At 40.9% G+C, this 18,622-nt stretch overlaps 1 protein-coding gene across 1 annotated transcript; it reads left to right on the plus strand.

Moving 5' to 3' along the window:
* The first annotated feature begins 16,869 nt into the window (after nt 1-16,869).
* LOC138071230 (DDB1- and CUL4-associated factor 12-like protein 2) lies at nt 16,870-18,261 on the plus strand. The gene has a single exon (XM_068962715.1). It carries the CDS (start codon nt 16,870-16,872, stop codon nt 18,259-18,261), a length of 1,392 nt encoding a protein of 463 aa, XP_068818816.1.
* Nucleotides 18,262-18,622: the final 361 nt, after the last annotated feature.

Below are 18,622 nucleotides of genomic sequence, written 5' to 3' on the forward strand. Positions count from 1 at the left end.
AGAGGTAGATGAAATCACACCATTTAGATGATTGACCTCTTTCCTAAATATGAGGCATAGCTACACTCACAGCTTACCAGCACATGAGTAGGTTCATGAATTATATGTTTTATGCATGTACAGAAGAAAAGAAAATTATTGATGAAATTATGGCTTTGAAAATTGGTATTTCTCTCTCAATCATGGTCAGGTGAGTTGCTGCTATTGTCCAAATCATTCTTCCGTATTTTCCAGTACCTATATTCATATAACCAAACAGACTATGTCAGTTTGCCACCTGAACTGTACCATTTATTAACATGGCTGCATTGGATGTTCACCAACTGGGGCCAGAAATTAGAATATGTATAAAGGGTCTCTCCATATTTCACCCAACTCTGTTCTAAAAATGACTTCTCCATAGTCTATGTTCCTTCCTTTGGCAAGCCTCCAAGGACCTCAGAATCTCATGCTATCTATTAAAGTCCATGGAGAATCTCATACACCTAGCTCTTAAGTTCTATCAGCAATCTTTTACCAGGGTAATTTTGCATAGAAATCAAACAGTACAATAAAAATAAGCATAAAATAAAGCCTATGCATATGAAATCAGCCATTAAAATTAATTTGGAACTATATCTTAAATACAAGTGCCATCTTAATAGTGTTCATTTCTCAACCTATGGAATTTGGCTAGTTAGCCTTTGTACAATCATATAATAGAGGTGATGTTCTGGATTAATTCTGAATCTTGTAATAATTGATATGTTCTGAGAATATTATTATTAATCCCACATCTAAAAATAAAGATTTTTTTCTGCAAGTTTCCTGACCAATAGCATCGTATTATCTAATTGAGATACAGTACTCAGTTTGTCAAATCTAAGTATTTCAAGTCTGCTAGAGTGAGTTTTAGTTTGGGCTAAATTACACTATTGATTTAGTAATTTGGTTTTAATTAGTTATATTTACTTAATTGTTTCTAGGTCTGTCATGACATTTAAAAATGGGGTCGTGGAAATTTATTTCACACTTTGAAGGCTTTAGTATGTCTTTTTTTTAAATTCATCACTTCCACTCTGAAACTTTGTGTTGAAGCTTTAGTAAAATGAATCTCTCGCAATTGATTTTTACATGTAGGTTTGTTTTAAAGAGTGAGTGCCCTCAACAAATTTCTTCAGCCATATACATAAAAACTGTCATGTGCTGCAGTACAAGAATAGAGTCATGTAAATTGTGTACAGTGATCAGTTTTCTAGATTTTTAAAAGCCACCTTGATGAATGTGATGGTTAATGTTTTGTGTCAACTTGAATCATACTAAGCTCAGATGTCTGTGGTTAGGCATTATTTCTGGGTGTGTCTATGAGGGTGTCTCCTGAAGAGACTAGTATTTGAATTTGTAGACTGTTTTTGCTTTGCTCTTCCCTATTTGGGTGCAGATTATGCAATCTTTTGTGGGTCTAAATAGAAGAAAAAGGAAAAGAAGGGGACATTATCTCCTTTTCTACCTGTGTGCTTGAGCTAAAACAGTAGTCTTCTTCCTGCCCTTGTACTGGGATTTACACCGTCAGCTCCCTGGATTCTCAGGCCTTTGGACTCAGATCATAGTTACACCACTGGCTTTCCTGGGGTTCCAGTTTGCAGATGCCAGATAGCAGATCATGGGATTTCTCAGCCTCCAAAATCATATGAGCCAATTCCTTGGTAATAAGTTCTTCTCTCTCTCTCTCTCTACAGACACAGACAGACAGACAGACAGACAGACAGACACACACACACACACACAATTGGTTCTGTTTTTCAGGAGAACCCTGAACAATACAATGAGGGAGCAGTATTTCAATTAATTATCTTTGCTTCATACAACCTTACTCATCATCATTTCTTATCACCATCACCATTATTATTTATCTATCCAAGATGCTGAATATTAAGCAAAAAAATTAAGGTATGATACATAATACAGTTTCATACTGTCCCTGACATTTGTCTTAGCTTTTTCTCATCTGCTGGCAGAACCACAAATGCCAAGCAATTAAGCTTTCTGCTTTTTTTGTGTTCACACTTGCTATCCTTGTAATATGATGTGTTTTACGTAAATTCCCCAAACCTATGTCATAATCCTACCCAGGAAGAATGTTGGAAGACCAGAGCATGACTGACAGAAACTAATTATTTCCCAAACTGTGTCTTGTGGAAAAGAGTTTAATAAAAAACCAAGTTTGGAAAACTCAGATTAAAGTAAAATAGATTTCCTTTGTGGGGCTTTACTTAGATCACATGCATTGTGAATATCTCCAGATTGAACACTGTGTACATCTATTTGCCAAATGTGTTTCACTGCAGGACACACATATACACTGTATGCAAAGCATCTCACAGTGATTGTACAAAATACACTATAGAAATTCTTGCACAGAAAAATTTGAATGCTTTTTTTAGTGGACTATTTGTTTCCCCCAAATTCATATTTTATAGCCTTAATTCTTATATAATGGTACTAGGACGTGAGACCTTTGTGAGGTAATTAAGTATAGATGAAATCTTGAGAATGGAGATCCCATGATTAAATTAGTGCCCTTTTAAGAACAGGAAGAGACCGGGGAGGTTCTTCGTCACCCCATGTGATAACACAGAGAGAAAGCCACTGTCTGCAATCCAGGAAGACAGTCTGCACCAGAACCTGACTATGATGGTATCCTAATTTCAGACTTTAAAAGACAAAAATTAAAAGATGAAATTAAAATGCCCTTGGTCCTTGGAAGAAAAGCTATGACAAACCTAGACAGCATATTAAAAGGCAGAGACATTACTTTGTCTGTATAGTCAAAGCTATAATTTTTCCAGTAGTCATGTATGGATGTGAGAATTGGACCATAAAGAAGGCTGAGTGCCAAAGAATTGATGCTTTTAAATTGCAGTGCTGGAGAAGACTCGTAAGAGTCCCTTGGACAACAAGGAGCTCAAACCAGTCAATCCTAAAGGAAATCAGCCCTGAATATTCATTGGAAGGACTGATGCTGAAGCTGAAGCTCCAATATTTTGGCTGCATGATACCAACATCAAACTCATTGGAAAAGACCCTGATGTTGGGAAAGATTGAGGGCAACAGGAGAAAGGAGCAGCAGAGGATGAGATTGTTGGATGGCATCACAGACTCAATGCACATAAATTGTAGTAAACTCCAGGAGATAGTGGAGGCAGGGGAGCCTGGCGTGCTGCAGTCCATGGGGTCACAAAGAGTCAGACACAACTTAGTGACTGAACAACAACAAATCTCAGGCTTGTAGCCTCCAAAATGTGAGGAATAAATTTCTGTTGTTTAAGACACCCAGGCTATGTGATCCTGGTATTTTGTTATGGCAGCCTGAACAACTGAGATAGTGCAGTTGAGGTAATTGGGATAAAACTAAATTTTCAGTTCATCTCTGACGCTTACTGGCAATCTAACTCTATCTCTAAGTCTGTCACCTCATCTCTAGTGTAGGGACAGAAATAGTCAGCCTTCAGGATTTTTGTGAAGATTGTTTATACATAGCTTATATCAAGCGATCAATAAATGATAGCTATGATTATGATTATTCCCTGTTATTCTGGATTTCTCTTACTCCAACTCAAAGTTTAAAGAGAATTGAAAAATGTAGAAATTTATGAATTAGGCTACTCAAACTGGAAATTTTGTACAAAAGACCATATCTCCGTGGATCTTTTTAGAGAGGGCAATTACCCAAAATCTATTGCTGTAAAGTTGAATCCTGCATAGCTAACCTTGGGGCATACAGGCTGGTAATAGATCAGCTGCAAGTATGATCAATACCTAGTGATAAGCCTAAGTGAGAGCTTACTCTCCTGAGCTTACTGCTTTTTCAACGAACATTGGCTGCTTACCAGGTCCAACTGGATCATGTGATGTGTTAGATGCATTAGGAAGGCATTCCACTGAGCTCTAACACTCCAAGAAAGCTTCTGAGCTCTAACACTCCAAGAAAGCTTCTTGCACTGGAACCCTAAGGACAAGTTCTGAGTGATGAAATATAATTTCTATACCCATAGTACTCCAGAGGAGCCTCACAATATCCTATTTCTGGTCCTAGTTGAAAATAATGGAGAAGGCAATGGCACCCCACTCCAGTACTCTTGCCTGGAAAATCCCATGGACGGAGGAGCCTGGTAGGCTGCAGCCCATGGAGTCGCGAAGAGTCGGACACGACTGAGCGACTTTACTTTCACTTTTCACTTTCATGCATTGGAGAAGGAAATGGCAACCCACTCCAGTGCTCTTGCCTGGAGAGTCCCATTGACAGCGGAGCCTGGTGGGCTGCCGTCTATGGAGTCGCACAGAGTCGGACACGACTGAAGCGACTTAGCAGCAGCAGCAGCAGCAGCAGCAGTTGAAAATAATGCTCATAATTCTTTTTTTCTTTTTCCCCTGAAAAACTGTATTCATATATAGTCAGTCATTTTGTTTCATGTCTTCAGATCTGGATAACTATGCCTCTTCGTATAATTGCTTTGCAAGGCCTACCTGACAATTCAGCCTAGTACCTTAACTGTAAGGAATAATGCCAATTTTTTGACACTAAATAAAGTGATAAAACTATACTTGAAGCATTTATTCTACAACATACTTTCCTTCTAAAATATCATGTTTTAAAAACCTAATCTTAAGTTAAAAGCATTTGTTCTAGGCATGGTTAGAAAAAAAATTAATGAGTTAATTGGGTCAGACTCTGTCTTTGGAGAAACTGTAATTTATTATTTTCATCTTTTCATATGCATATTACGTTCATATTTATTATATTTTAACCTCTGGTGGCTCAGAGGTTAAAGCATCTGCCTGGAATGCGGGAGACCTGGGTTCGATCCCCAGGTTGGGAAGATCCCCTGGAGAAGGAAATGGCAACCCACTCCAGTACTCTTGCCTGGAGAATCCCATGGAGGGAGGAGCCTGGTAGGCTACAGTCTATGGGATCGCAAAGAGTCGGACTTGACTGAGCGACTTCACACTCACACACACTCATATATATATATATATATATATATATATATACACACACATATGAAATTATATGTGTATACATATGTGTATGTGTGTGCAGAGAGAAAAATAGCTAAATATATAGACAGCGAGATAGATTCCTGCTTCTTATTTTCAATTCATTTCTCCACAGGACAGCATTTTGTTATGACGGTAATTAGTTTCTCTTAAAACCACGAAGTTAATGTGAGAAAATACTACTGATAGGGTCTCTAATTTTTTCAGCGAAGTAACAATGCTTAGAGGACATTTAGACAAGTGATAATGGGAAAATGTACATGTATTTACAAGAAATTATCAGTGACTAAATTGAAACATATGCTAAACGCCAGTCTGCTCCTCCAAAATACATTAAAATAAAGAATTTGGAGATAAATGTATCAACTTAAGAAAAAAGTATAGTAACCAGAAGTCTCGTTCTTCATTTCCCAATCAGCATTTATTGCAGTATACTGCAGTGTTACTTAATTCTACTCACTGCCACTTTTTCCCACAAATCAGGGTTTTAAAAATTCCATTATGGACTAACTATAGTGAATGCATATTACGTTCATAGTAGTTAGTATGTATTATATAAAATTACTGAAGCTGAGAATCTCACTGTCTTAGCTTATTCTTTGACTCTAATATCTGTCTTTCCATGGACTGACTTACCTTTATCATTGTACTTTCACTTGGTCCAATCAGCTGAGATCAGGAGAACAAGGTCATATGATAAAACGCTATATCAGCAAAAGGCTTCTTCTAGAACAAGAGCTCTGGGTGAGGTAGGTTGCCATTAAAGGTACTGTGGGAAGGCAGGTGCCATGAACCATGTCTTACTCCTCTCTTCAGGATAATTTGTTGTTGTTCAGTTATTAAGTCGTATCCAGTTCTTTGTGACCCTATGAGCTGCAGCACACCATGTTCCCTGTCCTTCACTATCTCCTGGAATTTGCTCACATTCTTGTCAATTGAGTTAGTGATGCCATCCAACCATCTCATCCTCTGATGCCCCCTTCTCCTCTTGCCCTCAATCTTTCCCAGCATCAGGGTCTTTTCCAATGAGTCAGCTCTTCACATCAGGTGACCAAAGTATTGGAGTTTCAACTCTGCTGATGTGTATGGCCCTATAATTCTATAAAGTAGGAATTAGGGAAAGTCCAGTAGTATCCATGGTCAATTGTGGTCTGAAAATATTAAACGGAATATTCCAGAAATAATTCTTAAATTCATAAATTTTAAATTGCATACCATTCTGAGTAACGTAATGAAATCTTGTGCTACCCATCCCCATCCTGCCCAAAACATGAATCATCCCTTTGTCCAGCTTATCCCATCTGTTAGCTGCTTAGTAGCCATCTAGCTTACCAGATCACCTGTCACAGTACTGCAGTGCAGCAACCCTTATTTTATTTAGTAATGACCCCAAATCACAAAAGTAGTAAAGCTGGCAGGTCGGATATTCTTTTACTGTGCTTAATTTATAAATTAAACTTTATCATAGGTATGTTTGTATAGAAAAATATAGTATATATAGAGTTTGGTACTACCTTTAGTTTTAGGCACTGAGGGTGTTGGAATGTATGCCCTCTGCCTAAGGGGAGACTGTTGTATATGGAAAATAATACTGAAATAGTACATATTTCTTTTTGCTTCTTACTTATTTGAAACTGTTAATTGTGCTGACTTTTAGATTTTTGAAATGACCAAGACTGACTTGACATGTCTAAAAAACTCTCAGCAAGGGGAATCAGATACTTGGATAAGAACTCAATATAGTTTAACTTTATCCTAACAGTTCTCAATACGTGATATAACTTTTTTGGCTGAGTTGTACATTTAGCTTTTATTCCTATGTTCCACCTTAAAAATAAGAGCAGTATTTCTTAATCTTCAAAGAAATAAGACAAAGCCTCACTATATCACTTCCTTTTATAAGCAAAATTTCAATACAGAATACATACTATAGCCTGTGCATGGTCATTGAAAACAAGCCAAGATACATGTCAATCCAGGCTCTTTCACCTACTAGCTATATGAATTTGATAAGTTATCTTAAATTTACTATACTTCCATTCCTAATATAATTGCACTCATCTCACACGCTAGTAGAGTAATGCTTAAACTTCTCCAAACCAGGCTTCAGCAAGTTCACTTCCGTGAACTTCCAGATGTTCAAGCCGGTTTTACAAAAGGCAGAAGAATCAGAGATCAAATTGCCAACATCCGCTGGATCATTGAAAAAGCAAGAGAGTTACAGAAAAACATCTATGTCTGCTTTATTGACTATGCCAAAGCCATTGACTGTGTGGATCACAATAAACTCTGGAAAATTCTGAAAGAGATGGGAATACCAGACCACCTGACTTGCCTCCTGAGAAATCTGTATGCAGGTCAGGAAGCAACAGTTAGAACTGGACGTGGAACAAAAGACTGGTTCCAAATAAGAAAAGGGGTACATCAAGTCTGTATATTGTCACCCTACTTATTTAACTTATATGCAGAGTACATCATGAGAGACTCTGGGCTGGAGGAAGCACAGGCTGGAATCAAGATTGCCAGGAGAAATATCAATAACCTCAGATATACAGATGACACCACCCTTATGGCAGAAAGTGAAGAGGAACTAAAAAGCCTCTTGATGAAAGTGAAAGAGGAGAGTGAAAAAAAAATGGCTTAAAGTTCAACATTCAGAAAACGAAGATCATGGCATCCAGTCCCATCACTTCATGGTGAACAGATGGAGAAACAGTGGAAACAGTGGCTGACTTTATTTTTCTGGGCTCCAAAGTCACTGCAGATGGTGATTGCAGCCATGAAATTAAAAGACGCTTACTCCTTGGAAGGAAAGTTATGACCAACCTAGACAGCATATTAAAAAGCAAAGACATTACTTTGCCAACAAAGGTCCATCTAGTTAGGGCTATGATTTTTCCAGTGGTCATGTATGGATATGAGAGTTGGACTCTAAAGAAAGCTGAGTGCAGAAGAATTGATACTTTTGAACTGTAGTGTTGGAGAAGACTCTTGAGAGTCTCTTGGACTGCAAGGAGATCCAATCAGTCCATCCTAAAGGAGACCAGTCCTGGGTGTTCATTGAAAGGACTGATGCTGAAGCTGAAACTCCAACACTTTGGCCATCTCATGTGAAGAGCTAACTCATTGGAAAAGTCCCTGATGCTGAGAAAGATTGAGGGCAGGAGGAGAAGGGGACAACAGAGGATGAGATGCTTGGATGGCATCACTGACTCAATGGCCATGGGTTTGTGTGGACTCCGGGAGTTGGTGATGGACAGGGAGGCCTGGCATGCTGCCGTTTATGGGGTTGCAAAGAGTCGGACATGACTGAGTGACTGAACTGAACTGAACTGAACATTCCTATGGGAGAGATAATCCAGGGCTCCAGTTGTTGTGGTAGGTATTAAATGAAATAATTTATGTAAAGCACTTAGCATAGTACCTGTCTTACTAATACATTCAGTAAATAACAGTCCACTAGACGACATCTCTAAGCAGTGAGTACAAGACTATAAATTGAGGTACCAAAGAAAACATGAAACAGTAAATTTGTCTATTATTTTAAAATTATGTTTATACATACTGATAAGCAATTTTATATAAATGTAAATATGTAATCATACCATATATGTTGGGTTTGGAGGGTATTTATGTCTTTCCTTTTTGCTTGCCCCATCGCTATCTCTTTCTCCTTCCTCCATATCATCTCCCTTTCATATTATTATCATTGTATCATCATCCACCACACACAAGTAAACTCCAGGTACCTCATACTAAAATACTAGTATACATCTGCATTGCATTAATCCATTAAATCTCTTTTACGTCTCCTCAAGAAAGTATAAAATATATGGGCATAGTATTTTGTGTATATCATATTTAAATAAGCAGACAAAAATCAAGGATGCCTTCTTGGATTTTTTTTTTTAATTGTGGGAAGTCCTCTGCCTACTACTGGAAGTCCTGGGAGGGGGTGAAAGCACTCTTTTAAACACTTCATTTAAACCTAATAAAGAAGCAGCTGGTCAGTATATTAACCTCAATCATCTAACCTGCACGGTTAGAAGGAAGTTTGACCATTCTCTGAAAAAATCCTGATTCCAGGACCTCGCTGAAGTTGTTAAGTTGCAGCCTCCTTAGGTACATTTATGGGGGGAGGCGGAGTCTGCAATGCTAAATGTTTCTTTCTGCTCAGTTCTATTAGGTGTCTGACAGTTGTGCACAGTGAGGTGAAAGCTGCCCAGGAGAGAGAGTGGCACTTGACTATGTTTTCCCCTGCCCTAGCCCCCAAATGTTCTAAAGACTTCTGTCAAGTCAAGAGGCCAGGCTGCACAATTGTAAGCAGAGTCCAATGTGTCAGTGTTAGTTGTTGTTCAGTTGCTCAGTTGTGTTTGACTCTTTGTGACCCTATGGACTGCAGCACACCAGGCTTCCCTGTCCTTCACTATCTCCTGAAGTTTGCTCACAACCATGTCCATTGATTCAGTGATATTGTCCAACCATCTCATCTTCTGTTGTCCCCTTCTCTTCCTGCCCTCAATCTTCCCCAGCATCAGGGTCTTTCCAGTGAGATGGCTCTTCGCATCAGATAGCCAAAATATTGGAGCTTCAGCTTCAGCATCAGTCCTTCCAATGAATATTCAGGGTTGATTTCCTTTAAGATTGACTACTTTGATCTCCTTACTGATCAAGGACCTCTCAAGAGACTTTTCCAGAACCACAGTTCAAAAGCATCAATTCTTTGGCACTCAGTAAATATGGTCCAACTCACATCTGTACATGACTACTGGAAAAACCATAGCTTTGACTATAGGTCAATGTTAGACCTATTGACGAAGGAGTGCTGATAGTTTCTTTTTTGTTGTTGTTGTTGTGTATGATACTTTTTTCAGGTTTTTTTTAAATAAATTTATTTATTTTAATTGCAGGTTAATTACTTTACAATATTGTATTGGTTTTGCCACACATCAACATGGATCCACCACAGATATACACGTGTTCCCCATCCTGAACCCCCCTCCCTCCTCCCTCCCTGTACCATCCCTCTGGGTCATCTCAGTGCACCGGCCCCAAGCATCCAGTATCATGTATCAAACCTGGACTGGCGATTCATTTCATATATGATATTATACATGTTTCAATGCCATTCTCCCAAATCATCCCAGCCTCTCCCTCTCCCACAGAGTCCAAAAGACCGTTCTGTACATCTGTGTTTCATTTGTTGCCTCACATACAGGGTTATCATTACCATCTTTCTAAATTCCATATATATGCATTAGTATACTATATTGGTGTTTTTCTTTCTGGCTTGCTTCACTCTGTATAATAGGCTCCAGTTTCATCCACCTCATTAGAATTGATTCAAATGTATTCCTTTTAATGGCTGAATAATACTCCATTGTGTATATGTACCACAGCTTTCTTATCCATTCATCTGCTGATGGACATTTAGGTTGCTTCCATGTCCTGGCTATTATAAACAGTGCTGCAATGAACATTGGGGTACACGTGTCTCTTTCAATTCTGGTTTCCTCGGTGTCTATGCCCAGCAGTTTTATTTCCAGTTTTTTAAGGAATCTCCACACTGTTCTCCAGAGTGGCTGTACTAGTTTGCATTCCCACCAACAGTGTCAGAGGGTTCCCTTTTCTTCACACCCTCTCCAGCATGTATTGCTTGTAGACTTTTGGATCACAGCCATTCTTACTGACATGAAATGGTACCTCATTGTGGTTTTGATTTGTGCCAGTTCTCATTTTCAGAGAAATGAGTGATGTTGAGCATCTTTTCATGTGTTTGTTAGCCATCTGTATGTCTTCTTTGGAGAAATGTCTGTTTAGTTCTTTGGCCCATTTTTTGATGAGGTCATTTATTTTTCTGGAATTGAGCTGCAGGAGTTGCTTGTATATTTTTGAGATTAGTTGTTTGTCAGTTGCTTCATTTGTTATTATTTTCTCCCATTCTGAAGGCTGTCTTTTCACCTTGCTTATAGTTTCCTTTATTGTGCAGAAGCTTTTAAGTTTAATTAGGTTCCGTTTGTTTATTCTTGCTTTTATTTCCAATATCCTGGGAGATGAGTCATAGAGGATCCTGCTGTGATGTATGTCGGAGAGTGTTTTGCCTATGTTCTCCTCTAGGAGTTTTATAGTTTCTGGCCTTACGTTTAGATCTTTAATCCATTTTGAGTTTATTTTTGTGTATGCTGTTAGAAAGTGCCCTAGTTTCATTCTTTTACAAGTGGTTAACCAGTTTTCCCAGCACCACTTGTTAAAGAGATTGTCTTTTCTCCATTGTATATTCTTGCCTCCTTTGTCAAAGATAAGGTGTCCATAGGTGTATGGATTTATCTCTGGACTTTCTATTTTGTTCCATTGATCTATATTTCTGTCTTTGTGCCAGTACCATACTGTTTTGATGACTGTGGCTTTGTAGTAGAACCCAAAGTCAGGCAGGTTGATTCCTCCAGTTCCATTCTTTCTCCAGATTGCTTTGGTTATTCAATGTTTTTTGTATTTCCATACAAATTGTGAAATTATTTGTTCTAGCTCTGTGAAAAATACCATTGGTAGCTTGATAAGGATTGCATTGAATCTATAAATTGCTTTGGGTAGTATACTCATTTTCACTATATTGATTCTTCCAATCCATGAACATGGTATATTTCTCCATCTATTAGTGTCCTCTTTGATTTCTTTTAAAAATTTTCTATCTTAACAAATTTTCAGTATGTTTATTTGTTCCATGATTTATTTTCTCATGATTTTTAAATTTTTATTTTGAGATAATTTTAGATTCACATGTAATGGTAAGAAATAACACAGCTAACACAGAGATTCAGTCTATACTTTACCCAGTTTGCTCCAATGAGAAACTAGTAGCATATCAGTACCAGAATATTGGCATTGATAGTGATGATTTAGAACATTTCCATCACTACAGTGATACCTACTGCAGCCCTGTTATGGACACAGACACTTCACTCCCAACTCTCACTTCATTTAATGCTTGGTAACTAATTTGTCTATTTCTATAAATTGGCCCTTTCAAAAATGTTATATAAATGGAACCATACAGTTTTTAAACTTTTGACATTTGTTTTCTTCACTCAAGATAATTCCCTTAAGACTCTTCCTTTACATGTATATATATATATATTTGAGTTCTTTGCTGTCTGGCTGAAACTATCAGAACATTGCTAATCAGCTACACTTCAATACAAAATAAAATGTTAAAAAACTAAACCTTTTCCACCTAAACATTGTTCATTGTTCCCTTATTCTGAAACACATAAAAATATCTAAAAATTTTTTCAATATAAAATTCAACTTCTAAAAATGATTCATTCAAGTTAGAGCATGTATCAGTAGTCTATTCTTTTTGTACTGCTGAGTCATTATCCATGATATAGATGGGCTACAGTTTGTTTAATCATCCATCTCATGAAGGGCAATATCTAATCCATGTTGTTTCCAGACTTTGTCAATTATAAATAGAGCCAAAGTCTGGAAAAAACATGGATTAAAACATTTAGTGTGTGTATTTCTATGTTCTTTGTTCTGTTTGTTGTGTCTGTAGCTCTGCTAATATAAAACTATCTTGATTACTGTAGATATGTAGAGTGATTCCTCTTACTTTTCTCTTGTATTCAAGATTGTTTTATAGGGACTGTGCCTTTCCATATGGATTTTAGAACAAGTTTATTTATGTCTCCAAAATACCTTGCTGAGATTTTGATAGAAATTGCATTAAAACTACAGATAAGTTTCTGGAGTATTCATATCTGTACTATGTTGTGTCTTCAAAAATATAAACATATCATATACCTAGATCTTAACAGATTTCATGCATTAGTATTTTGTCTTTTTAACCATACATCCTATACATATTTTGATAAGCTTATATGTAAATATTTCATTTTATCTTTATGATTTTAAATGGTACTGTGTTCTTAATTTTGGTCTGTATATGCTAGTTGTTGGTATACATAAATATAACCAAATTCTGAGAATCCTACAACCTTGTTGAATTCAATTATCAGTTCTAGGAATTTCTTCTTGTAGATTCCTCAGGACTTTCTACATACATAATCATTTCATCTGCAAATAGGAACACATTTATTTACTTATTTCCAATTTTTAGGCTTTTTATTTATCTTTCCTTATTAAACTGGGTAGAAATTCTAATACTATACTGGATTAAAGTGGTGGAACCAGAAACCCTTGCTTTGTTTCTTTTCTTAGAGGTAAAGCATGTAGCTTCTCATCTTTCAATAGGATGCTTGTTGTAGGTTTTTATAAATATTCTTTACTCAGTTGAAGAAGATCTTTTCTATTCTGAGTTTGCCGAGAGTTTTTATCATAAATAGGGTTGGATTTGGTCAACTGTTTTTTTCTGTCAGTTGATATGATTATATGGTTTTTTTTTCATTGTACTTTTGATACGTTGGTTTGCACAGATTTTCTGATGTCAAACCAGACTTGCATAACTGGAGTAAATCCAACTTGATCATGGAGTCACTCTTGTTTGGCACTTACAAATTTAGGATTGTAATGCTTTCTTTGTGGATTGATCCTTCTAGCATTATATAATGACTCTCTTTGTCTTTAGTAATTTTCTCAACACTGAAGTTCACTTTTTCTGATGTTAATATAGCTTCTCCTATTTTTTATGACTAATGCTTGTATTATTTTTCCATCCTTTTATTTTCAATCTATTAATGTCATGTTTGAAGGGAGTCACTTATAGAAAACATATTTTTGAATCATGTTTTCTTTTTAATTCATTCTGGCAATCTTTGTCTTTTGATTAATGTATTTAGCATTACTATAAAGGAAGCTAGTATAGGGGATGGAATTCCAGATGAGCTATTTAAAATCCTAACAGACAATATTGTTTAAGTGTTGTCAGCAAATTTGGAAAATTCAGCAGTGGCCATGGGACTGGAAAAGGTCAGTCTTCATTTCAATCCCAAAGAAGCACAATGTCAAAGAATGTTCAAACTTCTACACAATTATGCTCATTTCACATGCTAGGAAGGTAATGCTCAAAACTCTTCAAGCTAGGCTTCAGCAGTACATAAACCAAGAACTTCCAGATGTACAAGCTGGATTTTGAAGAGGCAGAGGAACCAGAGATCAAATTGCCAACATTTGTTGGATCATGGAGAAGGCAAAGGAGCTCCTACTACTGCTTCATTGACTACACTAAAGCCTTTACTGTGTGGATCACAACAAATTGTAGAAAATTCTTAAAGAGATGGGAGTACCAGACCACATTACCTGTCTCCTGAGAAACCTGTATGTAGGTCAAGAAGCATCAGTTAGAACTGGACATGGAACAATGGAATGGTTCCAAATTGGAAAAGGAGTTATGACAAGGCTGTACATTGTCACCGTTTGTTTAACTTATATGCAGAGTAGATCATGCAAAATGCTGGGCTGGATAAATCACAAGCTGGAACCAAGGGAGGGAGGGAAGTGGGGAGATGGAGGGGGGAGGGAGGGAAGAAATATCAATAACTTCAGACATGCACATGATACCACTCTAATGGCAGAAACTGAAGAGGACTAAAGAGCCTCTTGATGAGAGTGAAAAGGCTGGTTTGAAACTCAGCATTCAAAAAACTAAGATCATGGCATCTGGTCCCATGACTTTATGGCAAATAGAAGGAGAAAAAGTATAAACAGTAACAGATTTTATTTTCTTGAGGTCCAAAATCACTGCAGATGGTGACTGCAGCCATGAAATTAAAAGATGCTTGCTCCTTGGAAGGAAACCTATGACAAACCTAGATAGCATATTAAAAAACAGAGACATTACTTTGCCAGCAAAGGTCCTTCTAGTCAAAACTATGTTTTTTTCCAGTAGTCACATATGGATGTGAGAGTTGGCCCATAAAGAGAGCACCGAAGAATTGATGTTTTTGAACTGTGCTGCTAGAGAATATTCTTGAGAGTCTCTTGGACAGCAAGAAGATCAAACCAGTCAATGCTAAAGGAAATCAACCCTGAATATTCATTGGAAGGACTGAAACTGAGCTGAAGTTCTAGTGCTCTTTCCACCTGCTATAAAGAGCTGACTCATTGGAAAAGGGCCTGATGCTGGGAAAGATTGAGGGCAGGAAGAGAAGAGGGCTGCAGAGGATGAGATGGTTAGATAGCAACAAAAACTCAATGGATATGAACTTGAGCAAACTCTGGGAGACAGTGGAGGGCAGAGGAGCCTGGAGTGCTGCAGTCTACAGGATCGCAAAGAGTAGTACACAACTTAGGGACTGAAGAACAACAACGTGTATATTTATTAAGCTGCCTCTACCATTATCACATACACTAAAAGTTTGTGAACCTGTTCTCTATACTCTCTGTGCCATTTCATACATGGTTACTTCTTTCAAAAATGTTCTTTCCCCGCCCCCACACCTGTAGATACATATCTCTATGAAGCAGTCCCTGCTTTCATTTCACCACCACCACCAGTCATTGCAAGGGACATGTGTTGCTATGAGATGAATAATATGGGGGAAATAATCAGAACTGGGGTGTAGGGGAGTGTTGGGGAACACTGGAATGCAGCAGCTAGACTACAGTGGTAGAAAGGACCCATGGTTTGTACTTGGAACTTGTGCATTTGAGCTAATATTGCAAAAAAAAAAAAAATAGTGAGGGGAGCAGGGTGAAAAATAAACAGGGCAGGGTAAGGGAGAAGGAAGCAGCAACAGAGTAGCTCCCATGGACTCCCCTGATAAGTCAGAAAAGCAAATCCATCTCCCCGTGTATCCTCCCTCCTCACAAGCATCAGGTGTATTAATACTTCTGTTAGGAGGAGGGGTGTTTGTGCAGAATGGCTACCAACCACCAGCCTCCAGGCGCCATGTTTTCAACTGTGTTAATTAAATGAGCCTGCCAAGGGACTGGTCGGTCTGATGAGGCCAAGAAAATTATGGAACACCCACCTCCTAAGAATAAGCCTTCGCTCTGAACACTTATACTCTCATTTGTCCTTGTGGTTGCCTCCATCCCGAAAGCTCTTTATCCCCATGTTTGCTTGTGAAAACCTTGCCCATCCCGCAGGACCTCTCCCCAAAGCCCCAGGGGACTCTGCCGAAGCACCTGCCTCTGGAACTGAGAGTTAAGAACAGCACCTAAGTGCAGGAAGGAAGCTGCCCCTCCCCTTGACTATTCCTCTCCACGTTTTCGGGCTCTGAGTTACGATGCAAGCCTGCACCTCCAACCTAAACACACACGCACATATATTTGGTTGAGTCTGTCTAGGTTCAAGCAGAGGCTGATTGGCTGCTGTCCGATGGGTGGCAAAATACCCCGTATTATTTAGTGGGGATTCAGGACAGACCCACTTGGCCAGCTTGGGGTCCTGGAGCCAGGCCCCCAGCACATTCCAGGCTCATCTCACCGAACCCCACAGGCGAAGTGCCCTCCCACGCACCAGCACCCCCAGCTGGCTCCTCCCCCCGCCTCCGCCCCCGCCCCCGCCCCCGCCCCCTCGGGAATCCAGGAGCGCAGGTTCTGGGTGAATTTCCCCTCTCCAGGCTCCCATCCACCCCTCCTTCCTGCCCCCTTTCGACCCCTCCCAGCCCGGCGCGTGCTACCCGGCCTCCCACGTCCGCCCCTCCCGCCGCCTCCACCCCCTTGCTCTCAGCCCCCGCATTGTCCTCGTCCCAATTCGACTTCGCTCCCGCAGCCCTCGCCACCGGCCGCACTTCCCGCCCTCGCCTGGAGCCGCGTCACCGCCGCCCTCGCTGCCGCGCGCCGCCCACGCTCCGCTCGCCCGTCCGCGTCTCCTCGCCCGGCTTGCCAGCCCTGTCTTCCCACGCCGCCACCCACCCGCCGTCCGGCATGGCCCCGCAGCAAACAGGTAATAAGAAACGGGAAGAGGCTGCAGAAGGCTCGTCGTCGCCGAGCTCGTCGTCGCCGGGCTCGGCGGCGGGGCACGCAGACGGCCCGCAGCCGCCCAAGAAGCCCAAGCGGATGGTGGTGCGGCGCTCACTGGTGGACTACCTGAAGGGGCGCGAGGTGGGCGCGCAGGGCCGCACCGGGCTCTCCGGCTTCGATGGCGAGCTGTGTGGCTTCACGGTGCGGAAGCTGCCAGAGCTGCTGCGGGAGCGCGAACTGTCCTTGGGCACCATCGACAAGGTGTTCGCATCGCAGTGGCTGAACGCCAGGCAGGTGGTGTGCGGTACCAAATGCAACACGCTCTTCGTGGTGGACGTGCAGTCCAGCCACGTAACGCGCATCCCCCTCATGCGGGATCGTCGGCCCCCACCGGCCCACACCCAGCCGGGCTGTGGCATCCATGCCATCCACCTGAATCCCTCCAAGACGCTGCTGGCCACCGGGGGCGAGAACCCCAACAGCCTGGCCATATACCGGTTGCCAACGCTGGATCCCTTGTGCCTGGGTGACCGCCACGGTCACAAAGACTGGGTCTTCGCCATCGACTGGATGAGCGACACAGTGGTGGTGAGCGGCTCCCGCGATGGCACCTTGGGCGTCTGGAAGATAGACCCTGACGTATTCTGGAGCAGCATAGCCTGGCACAGTGATGCAGGGCTCCCCGTGTATGCCCACATCCGTCCCTCGGAAGTAGAGGATGTCCCCAGGGCCGGCACCAACCCAGGTAACTGCAAGGTGCGGGCTGTGGCCTTCAGCGCCAAGAGGCAGGAGCTGGCAGCCGTGACCATGGATGGCTACTTCCACCTGTGGAAAGCCCAGAATACCCTTTCCAGGCTGCTGTCCATCAGGCTGCCTTACTGCCGAGAGAACGTGTGCCTGACCTACTGCGATGAGTTGTCCCTGTACGCGGTGGGATCCCAGTCCCAAGTCTCTTTCCTGGATCTGCGCCAGGGTCACCAGAGCGTAAGGCACCTCTGCTCCCGCGAGGGCGGCACGGGTGTGCGCTCCCTGAGCTTCTATGAGCACATCATCACCGTGGGCACCGGCCACGGCTCTCTGCTCTTCTATGACATCCGTGCGCAGAAGTTCCTGGAGGAGAAGGTCTCGGACAGCCAGCACTCCTCTCCGCGGCCCACAGGGAGGAGGTTCAGGCTGATTTGTGGCAGAGGCTGGCTCAACCAAGATGACCTGCAGATGAACTACTTCGGTGCCTTCGGCGACTTGCCCAATGCACTCTACACCCACTGCTACAACTGGCCAGAGATGAAGCTCTTCGTCGCTGGCGGCCCTCTTCCTTCAAGCCTCCGTGGAAACTATGCAGGCCTCTGGAGCTAAGGATGGCCGCCCTGTCCCCAAAGTGCCCAGATTTACCTTCCAGTCCCCTCCCACTTTTCTCCTTTGCTCTGTTTGTGCTTTTGAGTCTGTGTGGCTTTTTCTTTCAGATGAAAAAGATCCAGCTTACCTCTGTTTAGGGTATTAGGCGAAGAGAGATGGCGACCTAGAGAGTGAGTTACCCTTCAGTCAGTCAAAATTTGACTTTAACACTTTTATACACCTGTCCAATAGTGTTGTTTTGAATTACACACAAAAAAAATTTAACTAATTCTTAGTTCTGTTCACTGTTTGAGTCAGTTACATATTCTCTCATTTTAATGCCTTGGTTTTACAATTCTGTATATTTTCTTTTTCTGTTACC

This window comes from Capricornis sumatraensis, chromosome X (assembly GCF_032405125.1).
Source record: "Capricornis sumatraensis isolate serow.1 chromosome X, serow.2, whole genome shotgun sequence".
Taxonomy (NCBI): Eukaryota; Metazoa; Chordata; class Mammalia; order Artiodactyla; family Bovidae; genus Capricornis; species Capricornis sumatraensis.